The sequence below is a fragment of the Physeter macrocephalus genome, chromosome 18, assembly GCF_002837175.3.
Source record: "Physeter macrocephalus isolate SW-GA chromosome 18, ASM283717v5, whole genome shotgun sequence".
NCBI lineage: Eukaryota > Metazoa > Chordata > Mammalia > Artiodactyla > Physeteridae > Physeter > Physeter macrocephalus.
This window is the reverse complement of record NC_041231.1, coordinates 66,642,850-66,661,860: the sequence shown is the minus strand read 5'-3', so window position 1 is coordinate 66,661,860 and position 19,011 is coordinate 66,642,850. Positions and strand designations below refer to the sequence as shown.

General features: G+C 38.2%; 1 protein-coding gene across 1 annotated transcript in view; it reads left to right on the top strand.

Moving 5' to 3' along the window:
* The window catches only part of GFRAL (GDNF family receptor alpha like), a 57,918-nt gene that overhangs the window by 14,365 nt on the left and 24,542 nt on the right, over nucleotides 1-19,011 (top strand). Inside the window, 3 exon segments of the mRNA XM_007107749.1 lie at nucleotides 4,015-4,071; nucleotides 4,971-5,301; nucleotides 10,539-10,789. Coding sequence (XP_007107811.1) covers nucleotides 4,015-4,071; nucleotides 4,971-5,301; nucleotides 10,539-10,789 — 639 coding nt within the window.

The following is a 19,011-nucleotide window of genomic DNA, read 5'->3' as shown; positions in this document are numbered from 1 at the left end:
GAGGAGTGTCTTGGTGAGTTTCCCTGGAAACAGACTCTGAGACAGAGGTTTGCATACAGAGTAGTACTAGGCTGAGGGCTCAGGAACAAAATCTAGAAGTGAGAAAAACAGGATTAGGTGGAGGGAGAAATTGAAAGGCAAGACAATGACCACAACGAACAGTTGATTCCACAAGATGTTTGGCTCTGTAATGGGCTTTTAGAGATGTCGCCCATTGAGACACGGGAGCTGCTCCTTTGACCCCTTCTCATGGACTAGCCCTTAGATAGGAGCTGTCCCCTAGAAAAGTCTGCTGCCTTGGATGTGGCAACTTCCTTTGGATGAGGCAATGCTGGAAAAGGATGAGCAGATGGGGAAATGAATACTGGGATCACCAAAAGGGGGGTCTTAGTAGTGGGCTGTAGCATCCAGTAAGAGGAAATTAATAGGATAAAAGATTTGAAGATGTATATTTTAAACAGTATGAGTGCTACCAAAGGGGAAACATGCGGGTGTAGGGGGGGAGCAATAAATTAGGATCTTGGGGTTAACATACACATAATACTATATATAAAATAGATAACCAGCAAGGGTCTACTGTATAACACCTGGAATTCTACTCAATAATCTGTAATGGCCTATATGGGAAAAGAACCTGGAAAAGAATGGGTATATGCATATGTATAAGTGAATCACTTTGTTGTACAGCAGAAACTAACACAACATTTTAAATCAACTATACTTCAATAAAATTAAAAAAAAATAAAATTAAATAAAATAAACAGTATGAGTGCTAAGGAGAAAAATAATACAGGTAGGGGAAAAAAGAAGTCTGAGTTGTTGGTTTGTAATTTTAATAGGATGGCCAGAAAGTTGATCTGAAGAAATTAATGTTTGAGTAAAGATGGAAAGAGGCAAGGGAATGAGTCATGTGGGTATTTAGGGAAAGAACACTTCAGGCAGCAGAAACACAAGCTCAAGGTGAGCTGGGGATAGTCTAGAAGGTTGAGGAAGAGCAAAGAAGACACTAGAGGTAGAGTCGAGAGAGCATTGGGAGAGATGCAGGAGATGAGACCAGAAATAAAACAGGGGCAAGATCATGAAAGGTTTTGTAGGTCATTTCAAAACCTTTGGCTCTTATTCTGAGTGTTACAGGAAATCACTGAAGGATTTGAGCCAAGGAAGTGTCATGATCTGATCTACATCTTTAACAGGATAATTCTGTTTTTTGTGTTGAAAACTGACTGAAGAGAAATAAGGGCCAAGTAGGAAGACCAGTTAGGAAGCTTTTGTAATGATGGGTGATGGACCAGTGTGGACAGCTGTCAGATTCTCGATATGTTTTTATGTGAATGGACCATATGGGGATGCAAGGGGAAAAAAAGAATCAACATTGACTCCAAGGTTTTTGTCCTGAGTAATTAGAAGGATGTGGTTGCCATTATTTTCATTGACTAACATGGGAACAACTACAGAAGAAGAGGATTTGGTGTGGACAGAGGAGAGGTCAGGAGTTAGTTTGGTACATGGTAAGTGAGAAATATTTGTTAGATATCCAAGTGAAGAGATCAAGTAGACAGTTCTAGGTACGGAATTGATATCTAAATTCATTGCATGACACAGAAGTGAGATCTGTACTGTAGGTATGAACTGGGGGTCATTCACTGATGGATTGCAAATGAGTCCATGTCACTAAATGAGGTCAACAGAGAAATGCATGGTGTCTTGGACAAGAGTGGTAGCAAGGTGAAAAGATATCACAGTCTGCATATATTTTGATATTAATGGATCAAGAAGCGGGAACAGTGTGCATTTTTTAATGTGTATGATCTTACAACGCAGATGGAGGTCTGGTGGGTGCATGTTTCTCTGTGTTCCCATGACATATTGCCCTTTATCTCCTTTTCAGCAATTAAGCTACTGTTTAAAATATTCTCTGGAAAAATGTGTATATACCAATGTATGCCCCATACAGAATTAGGATTAATGTGCAGAGAATTTATTATAATGCATTACTCATATTATATAATATAGCATGCGTCCATGATAGAATTTGTTTCCCCATGGTAAAAGAATTGTTTTGTTGTTTTTGTAATAATTACTCATATTGTGAGTGTATTAGTCTGCTTAGGCTGCCCTAGTTAAATACCAGAGGTTGGGTGGCTTGAACAACAAAAATTAATTTTCTCATCATTCTGGAGGCTGGAAGTTCCAGATCAAAGTCCAGCAGGGTGATTTTCTGGTGAGAGCTGTCTTCCTGGCTTGTAGATTTCCTGGCTCCTTGCCATGTACTCACAGAACATTTCCATGGTGTGTGTGTGTGTGTGTGTGAAGAGGGAAGAGTGAAGAAACTCACTAATGTCTCTTCTTATGAGGACACAAATCCTAGCAGATCAGGGCCCCACTCTTAGGACCTCATTTAATCTTAATTACTTCCCTAGAGACACCATCTCCCAATACAGCCACACCAGGAGTTAGGGCTTCAACATATAAATTTTGGAAGGAGACAAAATTTAGTTCATAACAGTAAGTGAACTCAGTTTCTTGAATATGTTTTAATCAGTGGCACAGCCTTACCAAACAGTCCCAAAGCAGGGCTATTAACCTATCATAGAAGGTCTAGCCTAGATTTTTGTATGTTACAAAAGCTGTAGAACTCTCTGAAATTTGCTTATTGGGATTTCATTCAATATGGAATAGTAGCACAGAAGGAACATCTCAGAAACACAGGGGAGTGTGTTGCAGAAGAGATAGTGATTCTTAAGCTGAGAATTAATCAGTAGAAAAATGAAAACCATGTATAATAAGAACAGATGGAACAAGGAATCTGGAAAGGCTGTGACACACCGGGAGGTAAAAAGAATTTTCTTATGATTGTACCATCATATATATGCAGTAGATGGGCAGGCAGGGAGTTTGGACAGACAGCTCAAGTCAGGACAATTTGAAACATGAAGAGACACTTATGCCATAACAGAAGTCAGTATCTTAATAGCCAATGGCAAAAATTGAATTTTTATTTTAAAATGAAAATCTGATAATTCTATCATTTTATGCATATGTCTATTAGTGCTCCATCTATTTTATTTTGATTTTGTTTGTGTGTCTCTATTTCCTAATAGGTTTGACAATAGGGACTGCCGATTTGTCTTCAATATGGCACCTGGTATATAGTAGGGACTCAACCAATGCTTCTTTTCTTTTCTTTTCTTTTCTTTATAAAGTTGATCTTTGAAAGAAAGAACAATTACATGAGATTTTTAAATATCATTATTTTAATTGAAGTATAGCCAATCTCTGCTGTACAGCAAAGTGATTCAGTTATACACATATATATATTCTTTCTTTTAAATATTCCTTCCCAGTATGGTTTGTCACAGGATACTGAATATAGTTTCCTGTGCTATACAGTAGGACCTTGTTTTTTATCCATTCTAAATGTAACAGTTTGCATTTACCAACCACAAACTCCCGCTCCATCCCTCTCCCTCCCCTCTGGTGATCTAGTGGTTAGGATTCAGCTCTCTCAACCAATGCTTCTTGAATGAAATATTTTAGCATTAGATGGTCACCAAGTTGACTTCCATCAACGAGCTTCTTCAATTCTGTACTTACAATTCCTAAAAACTCTGGGAGGCTAAGATAGAGGTGGAAATAGTCTTTAAATTGCTTTTCAATCTAATTAAGACCTTACTGGGAAGAGTTTTTTGGTTCAGACAATATTCCTTCTGTTCTTTCTCTCCAGACAGACTCTTTGTTTACTTCTGAGCACATGGCCTAGTCATTAGCATTTGTTTAAATCTTCCAGAAACTGGATACTCAGAGCAGGACTGTTTAACTGACTTGAATGATATTTCAGGGGTTTATTTTCCTTCATCTGTACCTCACTCATTTTGTGTATCAAGGGTTAAATAAGGGTTACATGAGCTTATATGTACTTTTGCTTGATTATTCACTCATAAAGGTAGTCCACATTCTCCTATTAAATTTAGAACATTGTTCACTAATAAAATAGTCTCTTTGTTTCCCTCCTAGATAACATGAAAGAGGATAATAAATTCAAGTGGAATCTAACTACTCTTTCCTATCATGGTAATGTTTATAAATTGTTATTTTGATCTGCATGGTAAATATTGGACAATATAATTTAAAATGTAGTTACTATGCTTCTTAAAGATATGCCATTACAAAATAAATTGTGTGGATATTTTTTATCATTCTAATACTGCTAAATGCAACAAAATCAAATCAACTATACTCCAGTAAAATTTTAAATAAATAAATAAGTAAAATTTTTAAAAAACCAAAAAAGGCAACAAAATCATTGCATGTCTTCCACTCATATGACAAACATCTGTTTTGCCCATCCATCGTTTATTCAGAGTTATGCTGAAGAATACTTTACAATTAAAACCAAAGACTAGGTCTTCATTAAATTTCAGAGATATTTTGATCACGTAAACTAAATTGAGGTCTTTTTGTGTATATGGATGTGTTGGGGGTGGGGCATTCACACATACCTGTGTTTTCCAGAATGTGAACATTTTTATATGTTGGAGTAACTACAGCCTTTAGTCAAGATTTGCCCCCCAAATAAAAAGTGCAACAGAACAAGAACATTTTGATTTGAGCCACTGAATGCACCATTAGCTATATAGCTGAAATGCAATTTCTGAAGATTTACTGTTTACATTTGAGAAACTTGGACTCAAGAATTTTTTTCTGCAACTCAGTTTTGGCCCTACACACTTCCCATCACTTCTGGATCACAATACGTAGCCAGTGTAGATGAAAGATGATGCAAATAGTCCACTATTCAGGTCCCAGTAAGTTCATACTAACTCTAAAGGGAAAAAAAGGAATGTTTGCCAAAAATAACACATGGGTACATCATTGAATTTTGCTCATGGACTTCTCACAGTGTTTTGCAGATTCTGTATGTACAGCTTTTTGGTTACTTTTCCATGACCTGGGCATATCATTGCTTTTAGGAATCAAAGGCATCAGGTCCTGTTTGGAAGTGGCGGAAGAGTGTGTGGCGGATGTGCTCTGTAACACACAGTTGGCCCTTTACCTGAAAGCTTGCTCAGCAAATGGAAACCTGTGTGATGTGAAACACTGCCAAGCAGCCATCCAGTTCTTCTATCAAAATATGCCTTTTAACACTGCCCAGATGTTGGCTTTTTGTGACTGTGCTCCTTCTGATGTACCTTGTCAGCAGTCCAGAGAAGCTCTTCACAGCAAGCCATGTGCAGTGAACAGAGTTCCAGCCCCAACTTGCCTCGATATAATTCACAGCTGCCAAAATGATGAATTATGCAGGTGAGTAAAAACACGCATACCTTACTTTCTGACTTTGGCACCTTATTTGTTACAGTCTAGTCCCAACACTTGATCTCATTACATTAGCTAGAGTTCCCACCATCATACAACATGATGTAAATAAAGCCAGACAATTCATAGTTTTGAATCCTTGGTACATGTGTAGTATCCTTTTCAAAATTCAAATGCAGAATATGTTTTTGGAATAAAAGAAATTCAGTTTGTCAGGATTGGGTAGTCATGAAATAACATTATTAAAATTTCATATTCAAGTGAGACCCATGAATTGCTTAATAGACCTGTCTTGTATGTCATTTTTATTATTGTTTTTTTGGGGTGTGATTATATAAGGCTGTTAAATGTCATAGAATTTTGACGAGGTGACTCTTTAAACTTCAAAATAAATATTCTGTGTCTTAGGCTGGAGATGAGGAAGGAACTAGAGTTTGGATTTCCCCAACACACGTGTGCCATGGTGTCAAGAATGCACCCTTTTTCTCTTCCCAACTTATCACCCTTAATTCTCGAGGCGATGATGTTAGTCATGTATTTGTTTATTCAAAAAATAATTACCAGGCACTTACTACTATTTTAGGCATCAGGGTACAAGATACAAAAATGCCTGCCCTGTGGAACACCACACACACACACACACACACACACACACACACACACACACACTTGCAATAAGGGGAAATGTGAATGGGCAGAAAGAGTGAAAGAATTGCAATACAAATGGGGTGGCCCCAGTAGAGACATTTTACCAGAGTTGAATAAGTGAGAAAACGAGCTTGTCTCAGTAAATATCGGAAAGATGAGATACCAAACAAAAGGACGAGCCAGTGCTGAGGAAGAAATGTGTAGGGCATGATCTCAGGCAAGGAGGGTAGAGTGCACAAGGGGAAGAGGAATAGGAGAATGGATTTACTCAGAGAAAGAAGAGTGATACTGGGAGATTTTGAGCACAGATGTGAATGATGTGCTCACTTATTAAAATTTCCACTCTGGCTGCTAGTTGAGACTAGACTTTACCTTTGCAGGTAACTCCTCCTGGAAACCATAAATTGAAACCAACACCTTGGCTTTCTCTTCTCCTCACTGTGGTCTTCATTAACACATTTCCTTATATATTCAAGGTGAATTGATCTTTTGTGTGGTAAGAAAGCCAGTTAAGTGAGACTCTTTTGACATGAGTCAGAAGATGGAGGAAAGAAAGAGGATACTGAATAAACTTGATGAATCAAAACTATCTGTAACATTGATATTATCACATTAAAGGAGCTTTATTTAACAACCAGCAATAATTGGGATGAAATTTCTGCTTCTTCTTGGGATAATTATCCCAACAAATTCATATTAATTTGTTTGCCCAGCACCTTCTATTAGGGACTATTTTATTTAATTGTATTTAAATGAATAAAACTCCATATATAGCAAATTCCTTTAAAGGTCAAAATAAACATTTAGTGTGGAGAAGTGGCTAGGTGTGATAGCTTAGGGCAAGATTTGTCACATTTGTCACCTTGCTTGAACCACTGGCAAATGAGATTTAATGACATCACTTCCTGAATGGGCTGATTCTTGGTGAACTGCTTTCCTTCCGCCTTTTAACTATCCTCACACCTTTACTGTCAGTCATTCCAACTTGCAAAGTAGCTGCAGATCTTGTAAACATTTGTCAAAAAAAGAGAACAGCTTCCCTATAACACACATTCTGTAAGATAAAGGGTTAAGATCTCAACAGAGTGCTAAAGCATTGACTATTTTTTTTTTGCTTCAACTTATATAGAATGTCAAAGTTCTTAAGAAAGTTTTATTTGCGGATCTATTCCTGCAAACGTTTATCAGTTATTTTGTTTTACTAATTTTTTCTCTTGAATTAATAATAAAAATATTTTTTACAATGAAATTAAAATTTTTCAAACTCATTTATATCTCAAAAATCCTTATTCAGTGTACTATTATATTTCATTGATTCAAAGATGCAAAATTTTTGCACATTTTAATATCCCTAACATGTTTGGAATGCGTCTTAAGCTCAGTGACCAAAAAAAAAAAGTATTAAAACAATAACAAATGCCAACACGTGATTTTAGTTGTAATAAAATAATGGTATCTCCTATAATCAATGAAATGTGGTAAAAACATTTGATTGCACTATTTTTCTCATATCGCAAATAAAATATTACTGTCTATCATCTATCTTCACTAACAGTGAAACCAAATAACATTTTACCCAGCCAGAGGACACTTTTTTTTTTTTAAGTAATCCCTGTAAAAATGCCAGATGTCTCCATGGATGGTACCAAGCGTTACCTGATTCCAGTGCCAGGGCCCCGGATACTCTACGTCATTATCTTTGAGTTATTAGTACTCAATTTTCTCAGGATGATATATCTGAGTTTCCCTATCAAATACCATATTTTAATGTTGAGTGATGGGATCTGCTGCTACAGTCCTTGAGAAGCCCTGTGATGGATTCTGAAACACACACTCTTGCATGAACCTCACTTTGGCATCAACACCTCCTCAGACTGACTGATACAGAGTTGTTGATTTTCCTCCACAAGGACTCCTGGGTTTCACAACCTCTCCAAAGTGCTTGGTGCAGGGTCTGGAACACGATATGCTCTCAAAAGACTTCATCTCATTTCCCTGCACTTTTGAATATCTGTACTTACTTCATTTTTATAATGTTTTAATATACAAATACATGTCTCTTCTTATGTAATTCCTGTTTTTTATATATTAATTCAGGGAGTAAGGATTGTGTGTCTTTTTCTTTTCACCATGTTCAAATAGTCTCTGAATGAACACTTTATAGAGGTGATGTAAATATTATACAATATTAGTTGTCAAGATGAAAAGACAAATTCTGTCATTTTCTCAAGCAGATTTTGCCTTAGGGAGATTTCCAGTATTTATATTAAATTATCCTTAATGTAATTCAGATGGAAAAAAAAATCTCCAAATGAAAAACAACTTCTTCAGTGAGAATGTTAAAACTTTATCATGGATCTTTCCTGCAGAAGCCCTTATACATGGGGCAAAGCAGAGCAATTGGATTTTAAAATACAACTTCTGTCCCTGTACCCACTTACTCTTTCCATGATTGGTCTTGAAACTCCTCTGTTTATTTGAAAAGGCCAAAGAAGGTGATATAAAGAACTATTTTTTAAATTAATTTGCCCAATACAGATACACACTGGGAGGTGAGATTATATTTTGCCAATTATAAATGTTTAGGAATTTACAGGAAATTACAATACATTGTTTTTCCATATGTATGAACTCCAGAAAGTAGTGAAAAAAAGTAATTGCTTACAAGAAATTTTACCTACTTTTTAAAAGCAAAACTCCACAATAGACATATTTAAGTGCCAAGGAATATTCACAAAGTATGACTATATATTAGGTCACAAAGGCAAATGTAATACATTCTGTGTGCAGAAATTACACAGACCATATTCTCTTACATTTTACAATATAACCAGAAACTTACAGCAAAACTAAAAGCAAAGTAATCAACTCTGTTTTAAAAATTACTCTTTTAAATAATTAATGGTTCAAGTAATAAACCAGAATAAGAAATTGCAGTATATTGAGAAAATAAGGATAATGAAACAGCTACACAGCAAAACATTTCAAACATAAAACAAAATTTCTATAATATAAAATATTTTACCATATTTAATTTTTTTCAAATAATTTAGATAGTAAGTATACCAAAGTATTTTTATAATATTTTAATTTTTAATTAAATATCATCATTTTTGCAAAATTTCACAACTACTTTTTTGAATGAAATAACTTTTATGAGGAGGCAAATCATGCAACTTAAACTTTGTAAAACATATATTTAAGAAAGACTAAATGGCACCTGTCAACCTCATAGATGACAACCAATACTGCCAATGCTTACATCTAGATGGCATCTTATATATAAAACCCTTAATTGCATTAAAGGAACATATTTGTTCTTCTTCATATTTGTTCTTGATTCAGAATATATGCTCAAAAACTTTGTAGTATTTTATTAAATATAAATTTTAATATATTAATTAAATTTTCCACTGTATTTAAAAGCTGATTCCTTTAAGATGACTTAAAATACAAGATTATTGAAAATAATGTGATTTATGGATGTAAGCGGAGTAACATCATGAAAGCAAATAAGCGTAGGACAAAAGACATGTACTCAGAGAGTTTTCATGCATGTTTCATGGTGACATATTCAAGACAGGGAAAAAATAATTATACGTGATAAATAGGAAGAATAATATTCTTGGTTCCACTAAGTAGATATTTTCTTACTGTGAAAGTTTCAAATATGAAATTATTGTACACTATCCAGATTTTATTCAAAGCTAATACAACAAGAATGATATATGTAGTCAGAAAAGTTATGAATGGATATGGTTCTAATGGATTATCTCGACCATTAAATAAACTCATGTTTTGCTTAAATTAGCTCATGCTGCCAGAGAACCTCAGAGCATTTTGTTAACTCTAAATAGTCTGCCTAGAAATATTGAGAAAGAATACAGTACCTCCCATCCTGTGGGAAAACTCTCTTGAAAACTCAAGAGACTTTTCTGAAATCACTTGGTGGGAGCCAATGGCCAAATGCTAGTCTCAAAACCACATTCTGCTTCAGAAATTATTGCTACTAAATCTCCCAAGGAGTTCTTACTGCAGATCATCGCCCAGTGAAATAAAATTAGTAATGAAGGAAGAGTCATCCAGGGAATCCTAAACTTAACCTCTGTCTTTCAACACAAAAGGAAAATAATTCACAAGTTTTCTCTGTGTTTTCTACCTCACTCTCTGTTGGGATGTTTGAATGTACAAACTTAGTTTTTGTGTTTTTTTGTGTGTTTTTTTTGTTTTTTTGTTTGTTTGTTTTTGCGGTACGCGGGCCTCTCACTGTTGTGGCCTCTTCCGTTGCGGAGCACAGGCTCCGGATGCGCAGGCTCAGCGGCCATGGCTCCCGGGCCCAGCCGCTCCGCGGCATGTGGGATCTTCCCGCACTGGGGCACGAACCCGTGTCCCCTGCATCGGCAGGCGGCCTCTCAACAACTGCGCCACCAGGGAAGCCCCAAACTTAGTTTTCAACTATGTTTAGAAGCATCTAGAAGGCATTTTGCTTTACGTCAATCTTTTGTTAGGTGAGGCAACACTACATGTTAGTGTGAAATATTATTCAGAGACTAATTCCATTTCCTGACTCTTTGTAGGAGGCGCTATATAACATTCCAGGCAAAGTACTGGCAGAATGTGATAAGAATGTGCCATGAGGATGAGACCTGCATCAGTACCTTAAGCAAGCAAGACCTCACTTGCTCCAGAAGTAATGACTGCAAAGCAGCTTACATTGGTACCCTTGGGACTGTCCTTCAAGTGCAGTGCACCTGTAGGACCACTACCCAAAGTGAAGAATCCTTGTGCAAGATTTTCCAGCATATGCTTCATAGAAAATCATGTTTCAGTAAGTTACCCAATTATATATCTATATATATACATATAGATATACACACACACATATATAATATATTTCTTGTTTTTGTCTATACAGCACAAAGTAGTAATCCAGCACAGAAAATTTGTTCACAAAGTCAACTCTATGTTTTTAATTTTAAAACTTATTTTCTGATTATGCTTTGCACATTTGCTATTTTACTCTCTTATCTGCAAGTGATACATGTTGTTAATTTATATGATTGATCATTCTTAGGTGTCACATTGATTTCAATATCAATAGCCTAAAAATTTTATCCTACCAGATAACTGAATGTTAACAGGTATCTATTGCAAGTAACAAACCAACCCAAATCTTGGTGGCTTGAAATAATTATTTGTAATTCTTCTCACTGGGCTTGGCTCAGTTGGGTGGTTCTTCTGATGGTCTTGTTTGGGGTCTCTCATGAAGGTACAATCATCTGGTGGTGAGACTGAGGCCAATCTGTTCAGGTGTTGTTTAGCAAGGACTGTTGGCTGGGATGGCGTGGTTCTCTTCCACATGACCTCTGCAGCAGTAGACCCTGGATCTTTCATGGTGATGGCAGCATCCTTAGCAGCTAATCCCCAGTGAACAAGTACTTGTCAAGCATCTGCTTCTGCTATATTTGCTAGTGCCCCACTGGACAAAGTAAGTCACATGGCCAAGCTCACAGTCACGGTGAGAAGGATGTGTATATCCAAGCTGGATTCATCAGGGGGTAGTTAACAATCTGCTATATGGCTGTCCAAACCTAAGTAAAACGTATTTACCCTTGGATTTAGTTATCTCCCGTTGGTCTTTAATATGTCTGCTGATCTACCTGTATGAGGGAATGGAAAACACATTTTCTAAAGTTATTATGTACAGTATTTTATGGATAAGAAGACAGATTTAGGAATTTAAATAACTTGTCTACAGTCTCAAAGGGAACAAGTGGTTGAGAGGGATTTGGCTATAAGTCTTCTAGGAAAAAGCCTAATGATGTGATCACACACTAATTCAAGACCTCTCCATCATCTACCTTCAAGGTTAATCCATGCAACTATGTGAGTCCCAAAACATCCCCAGCTCCTAAGCCCCTAGGTGTAACCACCAAACCACAAGCACCATTTCCAGGAAGGAATAATAGACATTTACCATTTCATTGCAAAAAATCTTTATATTTATACAAATTTTGACAGATACAGATCTGTATATATCTTTACATATATCTGTCTAACTATAAACAGATATACACATTTTTAAAATTTTGTTCTATTTTTCTTTAAAGATACTAAAGCAATACACATTAGCCAATATGATCAAAATTGTGATTTGTTATATATTAGGTGATAAACATATGACTCAGAGTGTTTGGTTTGATTCCAACAGAACTCTCTGTGGAATTTCTATAATTAGCACTACAGACATATTTCAATTGAAATCATGATACAAAGAGGAAAATCGCATGATATATGTTGAGTCATATTTTCTAAATAATCTTCCTCTCTGATTAATACTAAGTGGCTAATTCTGTTGGAGCTAAAGGTATTTATAATGAATGGCTCATAGTATTACAAAAGGAAATACCAAATAAAGTAACTTAAACCAACAACAATATATACAATTACACTATCATGATTATTTATAAATGGTTTTTCCATATTAAATGGTGTCCGGAAAAAAAAATGTAGTTTCTGCTAGTTAGTGGTAACCAATTCCTTGGGCATAAATTTCCTAAGAATGCCAGTGCAAGCAACCTAATTCTACTTCCAAACCGGGTTTCCTCCCATGTGTTTTTAATAATTCTTATGTTTTGCTTTCATTGTATTTGACTACCTGTATAGAGCAAAAATACATATATATTCATGAAGAAACAGTAGAAATGGACACAAAAATCCATAAACATTGACATACTCTATAATGTTTTAGAAAAATAATTCAAAATGATTTCACTTTTCTTCACTCACTTCAGAAGACTAAACATGATGAGGTTTTCTCCTCAAACATTACTTACTAAAAGTAGGAATTTTAAGTGATGCGTTTATAGAATTAAAGGAATCTTAAAGGCCTTCTGTCAGCGTTCTGAGTACTTGAATTAATAGGAAAAGTTTCAGACAAAAACACAAATTAAATCCTTAGCCTGGCTAGTTCTAACAAACCCTCATCTCCTGCCCCATATACTTGGGAAATGGTAGCACATGGAGATTTTTTTTTTTTTAAGAAGATGTTGTGGGTAGGAGTTTATTATTTATTTATTTATTATTAATTAATTAATTTATTTATTTAGGCTGTGTTGGGTCTTCATTTCTGTGCGAGGGCTTTCTCTAGTTGTGGCAAACAAGGGCCACTCTTCATCGCGGTGCGCGGGCCTCTCACTATCGCCGCCTCTCTTGTTGCAGAGCATAGGCTCCAGATGTGCAGGCTCAATAGTTGTGGCTCAGGGGCCTAGCCGCTCTGCGGCATGTGGGATACTCCCAGACCAGGGCTCGAACCCGTGTCGAGGGCTTTCTCTAGTTGTGGCAAACAAGGGCCACTCTTCATCGCGGTGCGCGGGCCTCTCACTATCGCCGCCTCTCTTGTTGCAGAGCATAGGCTCCAGATGTGCAGGCTCAATAGTTGTGGCTCAGGGGCCTAGCCGCTCTGCGGCATGTGGGATACTCCCAGACCAGGGCTCGAACCCGTGTTCCCTGAATTAGCAGGCAGACTCTCAACCACTGCACCACCAGGGAAGTCCCGCACATGGAGATTTTTGAATGAACTCTAACCACTGTCTCTGACTTTTCACATCAGCCCAGCATGCTCATGCTCTGTCAAAATACCCCTGTATCTAACACATCATTGTTAATCAACTATATTCCAATATAAAATAAAAATTAAAAAATATTAGTACATTTTATCAACCTCTCAAAAAACCAGCTCTCATTACAGCTGGTTTCCAAAGCCCTTCACCTTCTGCTTGTTTTACCTGAAAGGGGAGAACTGAATAGAACAGAGAGGACTGTTGGAGAAAATTTTCCATTTGTCACTTTTGTTTGGCTTCAAGTCATTGTTTTTCAAACTCACTTGACCTCAGACCACAGTAAGCAATGCATTTGACCTTAGATTTTTACGTGCTGTGTCTTCTGTTTTTTAAAAATTATTATTCTATTCCATTATATTTTTTCAATGCTGGCTGCCTACTAAATTGACTTCATGACTCAGTAATGTGCTGCTCTCGGAAGTTTGAAGAACACTTGCTTGAAACAAATCTGGAAGTCATCTACCTTGATGTATCCAAGTCAGAGTCTTATAATAATTATAAAAAATGAGAGAGTTGCTAGAATGAGTGCTTACCTGGGGTCACATTCCTCATCTAACCTTAATCATTCCATGAGCTGGACAATATTATTTCTGCAGTTTCACATGGGAGATAAAGGCAGCTGAGAGGTGAGCTGGGTCACTTGGCTTCCATGTCCAGGATGCAGTGGATGCAGGAGCCCAGCCCTGGCTGGTTGACTGCAGCCCATGGTGTTCTCCTGCCTGTAACACCATGAGGACAACAAGCTTGTGTTGGTTCAGGATGCTCCACAGCCCTCTCAGGCAGAACCTCTTCGGTCTCTTCTCAGATCTGAGCTTTGAAAACATGTTGAAGAGCGTGCCTCAGTTCCAGTCTGCAGGACCACATTTGGGCACTGAGCATCCTGAAGGTGCTGGGTATTTGGTCACCAACTTGCACTCACCTGCACACCTCTGCATCCACAGACTCACTTCTCTCTGGCATCTTGCAGCCCAGAGCAAATTGTTGGCAGTTAGAGCTGAGAGAGGCATGAGAGAAACGGAAGAGAAAAAAACTGGTTAAGACAGAGAGGACCACAGAAATGGAAAGAATTAAGAGATTGCTGTTGCCTTTCCCTGCTACACTGAAAAATTCAATCTATAGATGTGTGTGTACTGCATGCTGACAGGAATATTCTCTTTTCTCCTGGTGCAAAGTTGTCTTTTTATGCCAACTGTAGACAAATCTCTTAAAGAGATTTGGAAATAAACCCATTCTGCCCCTGAAGGCTCAGCTTCTTTTTGAAGAGTTATTTTTAAAAAGAATAAATACATAAAAAGAGACTACCTATTTCTATTAAATCCTACAGGGAACAGAAAACATTATAATTAGCATACAAGCTTAAACAAAATTTAAAGAATATAGAAACAGAAATAAGTTAAATTCTTCCCCCAATCTCATTCTCTAGAGAGAGTCAACATTTACAAGATTGGTGTACATTCTTTCTAACACTTTTTTTTTTTTTTTGGCTTGTAAGATATACGTACCTTATACAGTTTGTATACACTCAAACAGTGCCTCCTTCTCCCTGACACACACACACAGATATTTTTTAATGAAATCAAACTATACATCCTGCTCTACAGCTCCCTTTTTAATTTAAAAATATATGATGGACCCATTTGCAAGTTTGTACACATATGATGGCTTTATTCTTTTCAAAGGCTGCATAGTAGCCTATATTTAGAGGACCACCCTCTTCCCAATGTGTGTCTCTTTCTCATGACGGACTTCAAATCCCTCTCCACTCAGCTGGAAAGAGGGTAAGACAGAATGCAGAAAGCAACATAGTCACAGAGGAGTATTTTATGGTTTGGTAGTGGAAGATGTGCACGTCACCTACACCCACGTCCTGCTGACCATGACTCAACCACATGGCTACAGCTGTCTGCAAGAATGGTGGGAAACTGTAGTACAGTTTTGAACCAGGAGAAAAGGCAACTGTGGTTATTAATTGACAAGTAAGACTCTGCCACAATTCACCCAATGTCTATTTCACTCTTCTGTCTACAAAGAGAATGTACTTACCCTTTCCCCAAGGGAGATGACCCAGTGTTTCCCAAATGTTCATCCAGCGACACTCAAAGACCTGGATCTTGGGTGATGTGCAATCCAGATGATGTAGCACCATGGAGTGGACAGGCAGCCCATGAACTAGAAAGAGTAGTTATTCCCTACCATCCCTCCAACACAAATAACACACACACACACACACACACACATTCACGCATGTTATAGGTATATTAACAGGGACAGCATAACATCAATAAAGACACCCATTCAAAAACTAGAAAGTTCCCTACCATCCCTCCAACACAAATAAAAAAAACACACACACACACACACATTCACGCATGTTATAGGTATATTAACAGGGACAGCATAACATCAATAAAGACACCCATTCAAAATAAGGCAAAAAGGGAGAGTTATAGCACCCAGTAATGAAATCCTGCCTGGTAGGCATTTGAAGCCTCTCTGACAGATACCTGGGAAGAACCACCCTTAAGGCTCCCATCTTGCCCTCTGGAAGCTTTTTCCTTATCCACCATCCTCCACAGCTGTATCTGCAGTAGGCTGGTGGAGAGGATGCCCTCCTTCGGGAACAAGAATTCTCCTAGACCATATCCTGCTCACGAGGTTTGAGAGACTGTGAGTTGCTTTAATATTTAGCAGTCACAGACTCTTTGCAAGCCAACCAGTGGCTTCCTTGGCAACATAATCTCTTAAAAATGTGTTAGGTTTCTAATATATTTGCCTTCAGTCAGTTCCATGTGCCAGTATCCACAATAAAAAAAGTGTTTTCTTGACTAGTTCCCAAGTCTGCCTTGTTGCCTTGCTTCTTCACCCTATACCTCTCTCTCTAATGCAATGATTTAAGCTAATCTAAACAATGGACTTGAGTGAAAATGTATTCCCCTTAATCTGATTTTTGCTGCATAGCTGAGTTAATTTGTTTTACTCAAAAATACTGGGACTTTTATGACTGGACAATCTTGTTCAGTCGTATCTCTTACTATTTCGGACCTAAGACAGTCAGCTTTCATGTTATATGGTCCTCATTTTAATCTCTCTGATCTCTGCTTGAAAACCAGGCAGTTTCTACCTGAGCTCATATCTTTATTGTAAAACTCTGTACAATGCAGTCAAGAGGAATCAACTCACACTATCACTCTAGCTCTTTCAAGTGTTCCGGTTCCTTTTGGGACCTTCCAAGGTGCTTTGAGAAATGCATCTCAGAACTGTCTTCATGGCAGAAGGACAGGAAAGACATTCTTTGGATTCTGTGTCCCGTTTCTCAGGGGTGGCCCCATGAACCTTGATTCCCTGGAAATTGTGTGTAGTACATACATAAATGCTGAGTGGAGCCTAATGTCCCTCTCATGCTGCAGGGACACAAAAGCACTGAGGAAGGAAAAAGGAGGTGTCCAGGGCCAGATCCAAGGCGAAGCACCATCAGGTTGCATCTACACAAAGATGGACTAGGCATTGGAGGAAGTATTTGATGGTAAGGAGCAAAGGCAAATCCATACCCAGAATAGGTATAAATTCCAGCAGGAATGCATCGCTGCCTTCTTCAGGGTGGAAGGGTTATGGTATCATCAGTCTGCCACCCACCTGCCAAACTGTGGGCTCCATACAGGTCTCTGCTGTTGCTGGGCTGTTTGGCATTCAGCACTGGCAGAACTTTGATGGGCCGGCCTGAGGGAGAGGGAGTCCAGTCTGTGGGGCCATGCATGGCTGCCATCCTTGCCACCACATGCTCAGTGCACAGGCATTGCGTGGCTGAAGAGGGCGTGGTTTGCCTCCTCTGGGAAGGTCATCAGTTGACCTGGTTGTTGAGGGCCTACTCCATGGTGCATACTATCTGATCTGCCCACTTTGTGCTACTACCACAGGACCTTCCATACGCCTCTTCCCCTCATTCCCTTGTCTACAGTCTTTCAAGGATGCTCTTTCCACCTCTCTGATCAAGCAATCCAGCACTGCCCACCAGTCTTAACTTCTATCCATGTCTGTCTCTGCAAAGTGGACAATCAAGAGCAATACTAATGCTCTCCTTTGGGGAGGACATCCCCTCACCATTGGTATCTCAGGCCACATCTAGGTAGGTCTGTGGTGTGACAGCTGTCCATTTAGTTAGCAATGATCTCCTGTACTCACCTATCTGGGAACCAATGACTTAATGAATTTCTTAATACCCAGCAGCATGTTAGGAGCTATATTTTAAATGGCAAATGGGCTCCTCCTACAGATGGTGGAGCCATGCTCTATTATCCAAGGGGTCTGTGCTGTACCTCTATTAGGGCTGGCCAGAGATGCCATATGCATCCAGAGAGCTTGAATGAGATTAAGTGTATAAACTGCCTGTTACATAGCAGATATTCTATACATTTTGATCACCCTGACTTTAGATACCATTGTTTTTTGGCACTGGATTCAGGACTGGACTATTGGGTTTCTTTTTCTGATGTTTAACAAAGATTATACCCATGTTTAGGAGTTTCTATATTAATGTTTCACTAAAGACAGCTGGTTCCCCAACTCTGTTAGGAACGATCTTTTCATTATTAATGAAGAGCCTGATGATCACAAAGACAACCGCAAAGTACTGAGAAGATGGACATGGAATTCTTGGCCCTCAAACCTGTTTATCCTTCAGAAATATCTAAAGGTTTGTTTAAAATATAGATATTTGACCCTAACCTCAATTATTCTAATTCAGTAGGCCTGAGGTAGAGCTCAGAAATCTGTATTTTAAAAAAACCAAAATCACCCAGGTGTTTCTGATTTTCAACCAAGTTTGGGAACCACTGCTCTAATCCACATGTGGGCAAAACCCAGGCACTGGCCGGAGAACCCAGAACCTCTTTTAGCTCACACCTCTCAGGGAATGAGAAACTCCTGTGTACAGAAAGGCAAGACTAATACCATGCAGCTCTTAAGTTGGTCTGCTTCACCCCAGTGCCTAAAAACACAGTTGGTACACATTAGCTACTCAATAAACAGTGAGTGGATGGATGGATGGATGGATGGATGAATGAATCAATGAATCAACTCTATCTCTATGGCAGCACTGCCTTCTGAATACCATTGTTCTTTTCCCTCCTTATTAGACCTCTCTTCATATTATAGCTTTCCTATTAAGAGCCTCACTCATTTGTGTTTCCACTTAAGCTGGAATTTTCAATTCAAATATTTGATCAAAAGGATCAGGAATTAATAAGACTGGGCTGCTACTGCCCACTTTAATAAAAACATTTCAGGCTCCTTATATTTTCCAAGACTTTTCCTCTTCACAGTTCTACTTTCAAAAAGTCTGGGGCTTCCCTGGTGGCGCAGTGGTTGAGAATCCGCCTGCCTATGCAGGGCACACGGGTTCGTGCCCCAGTCCGGGAAGATCCCACATGCC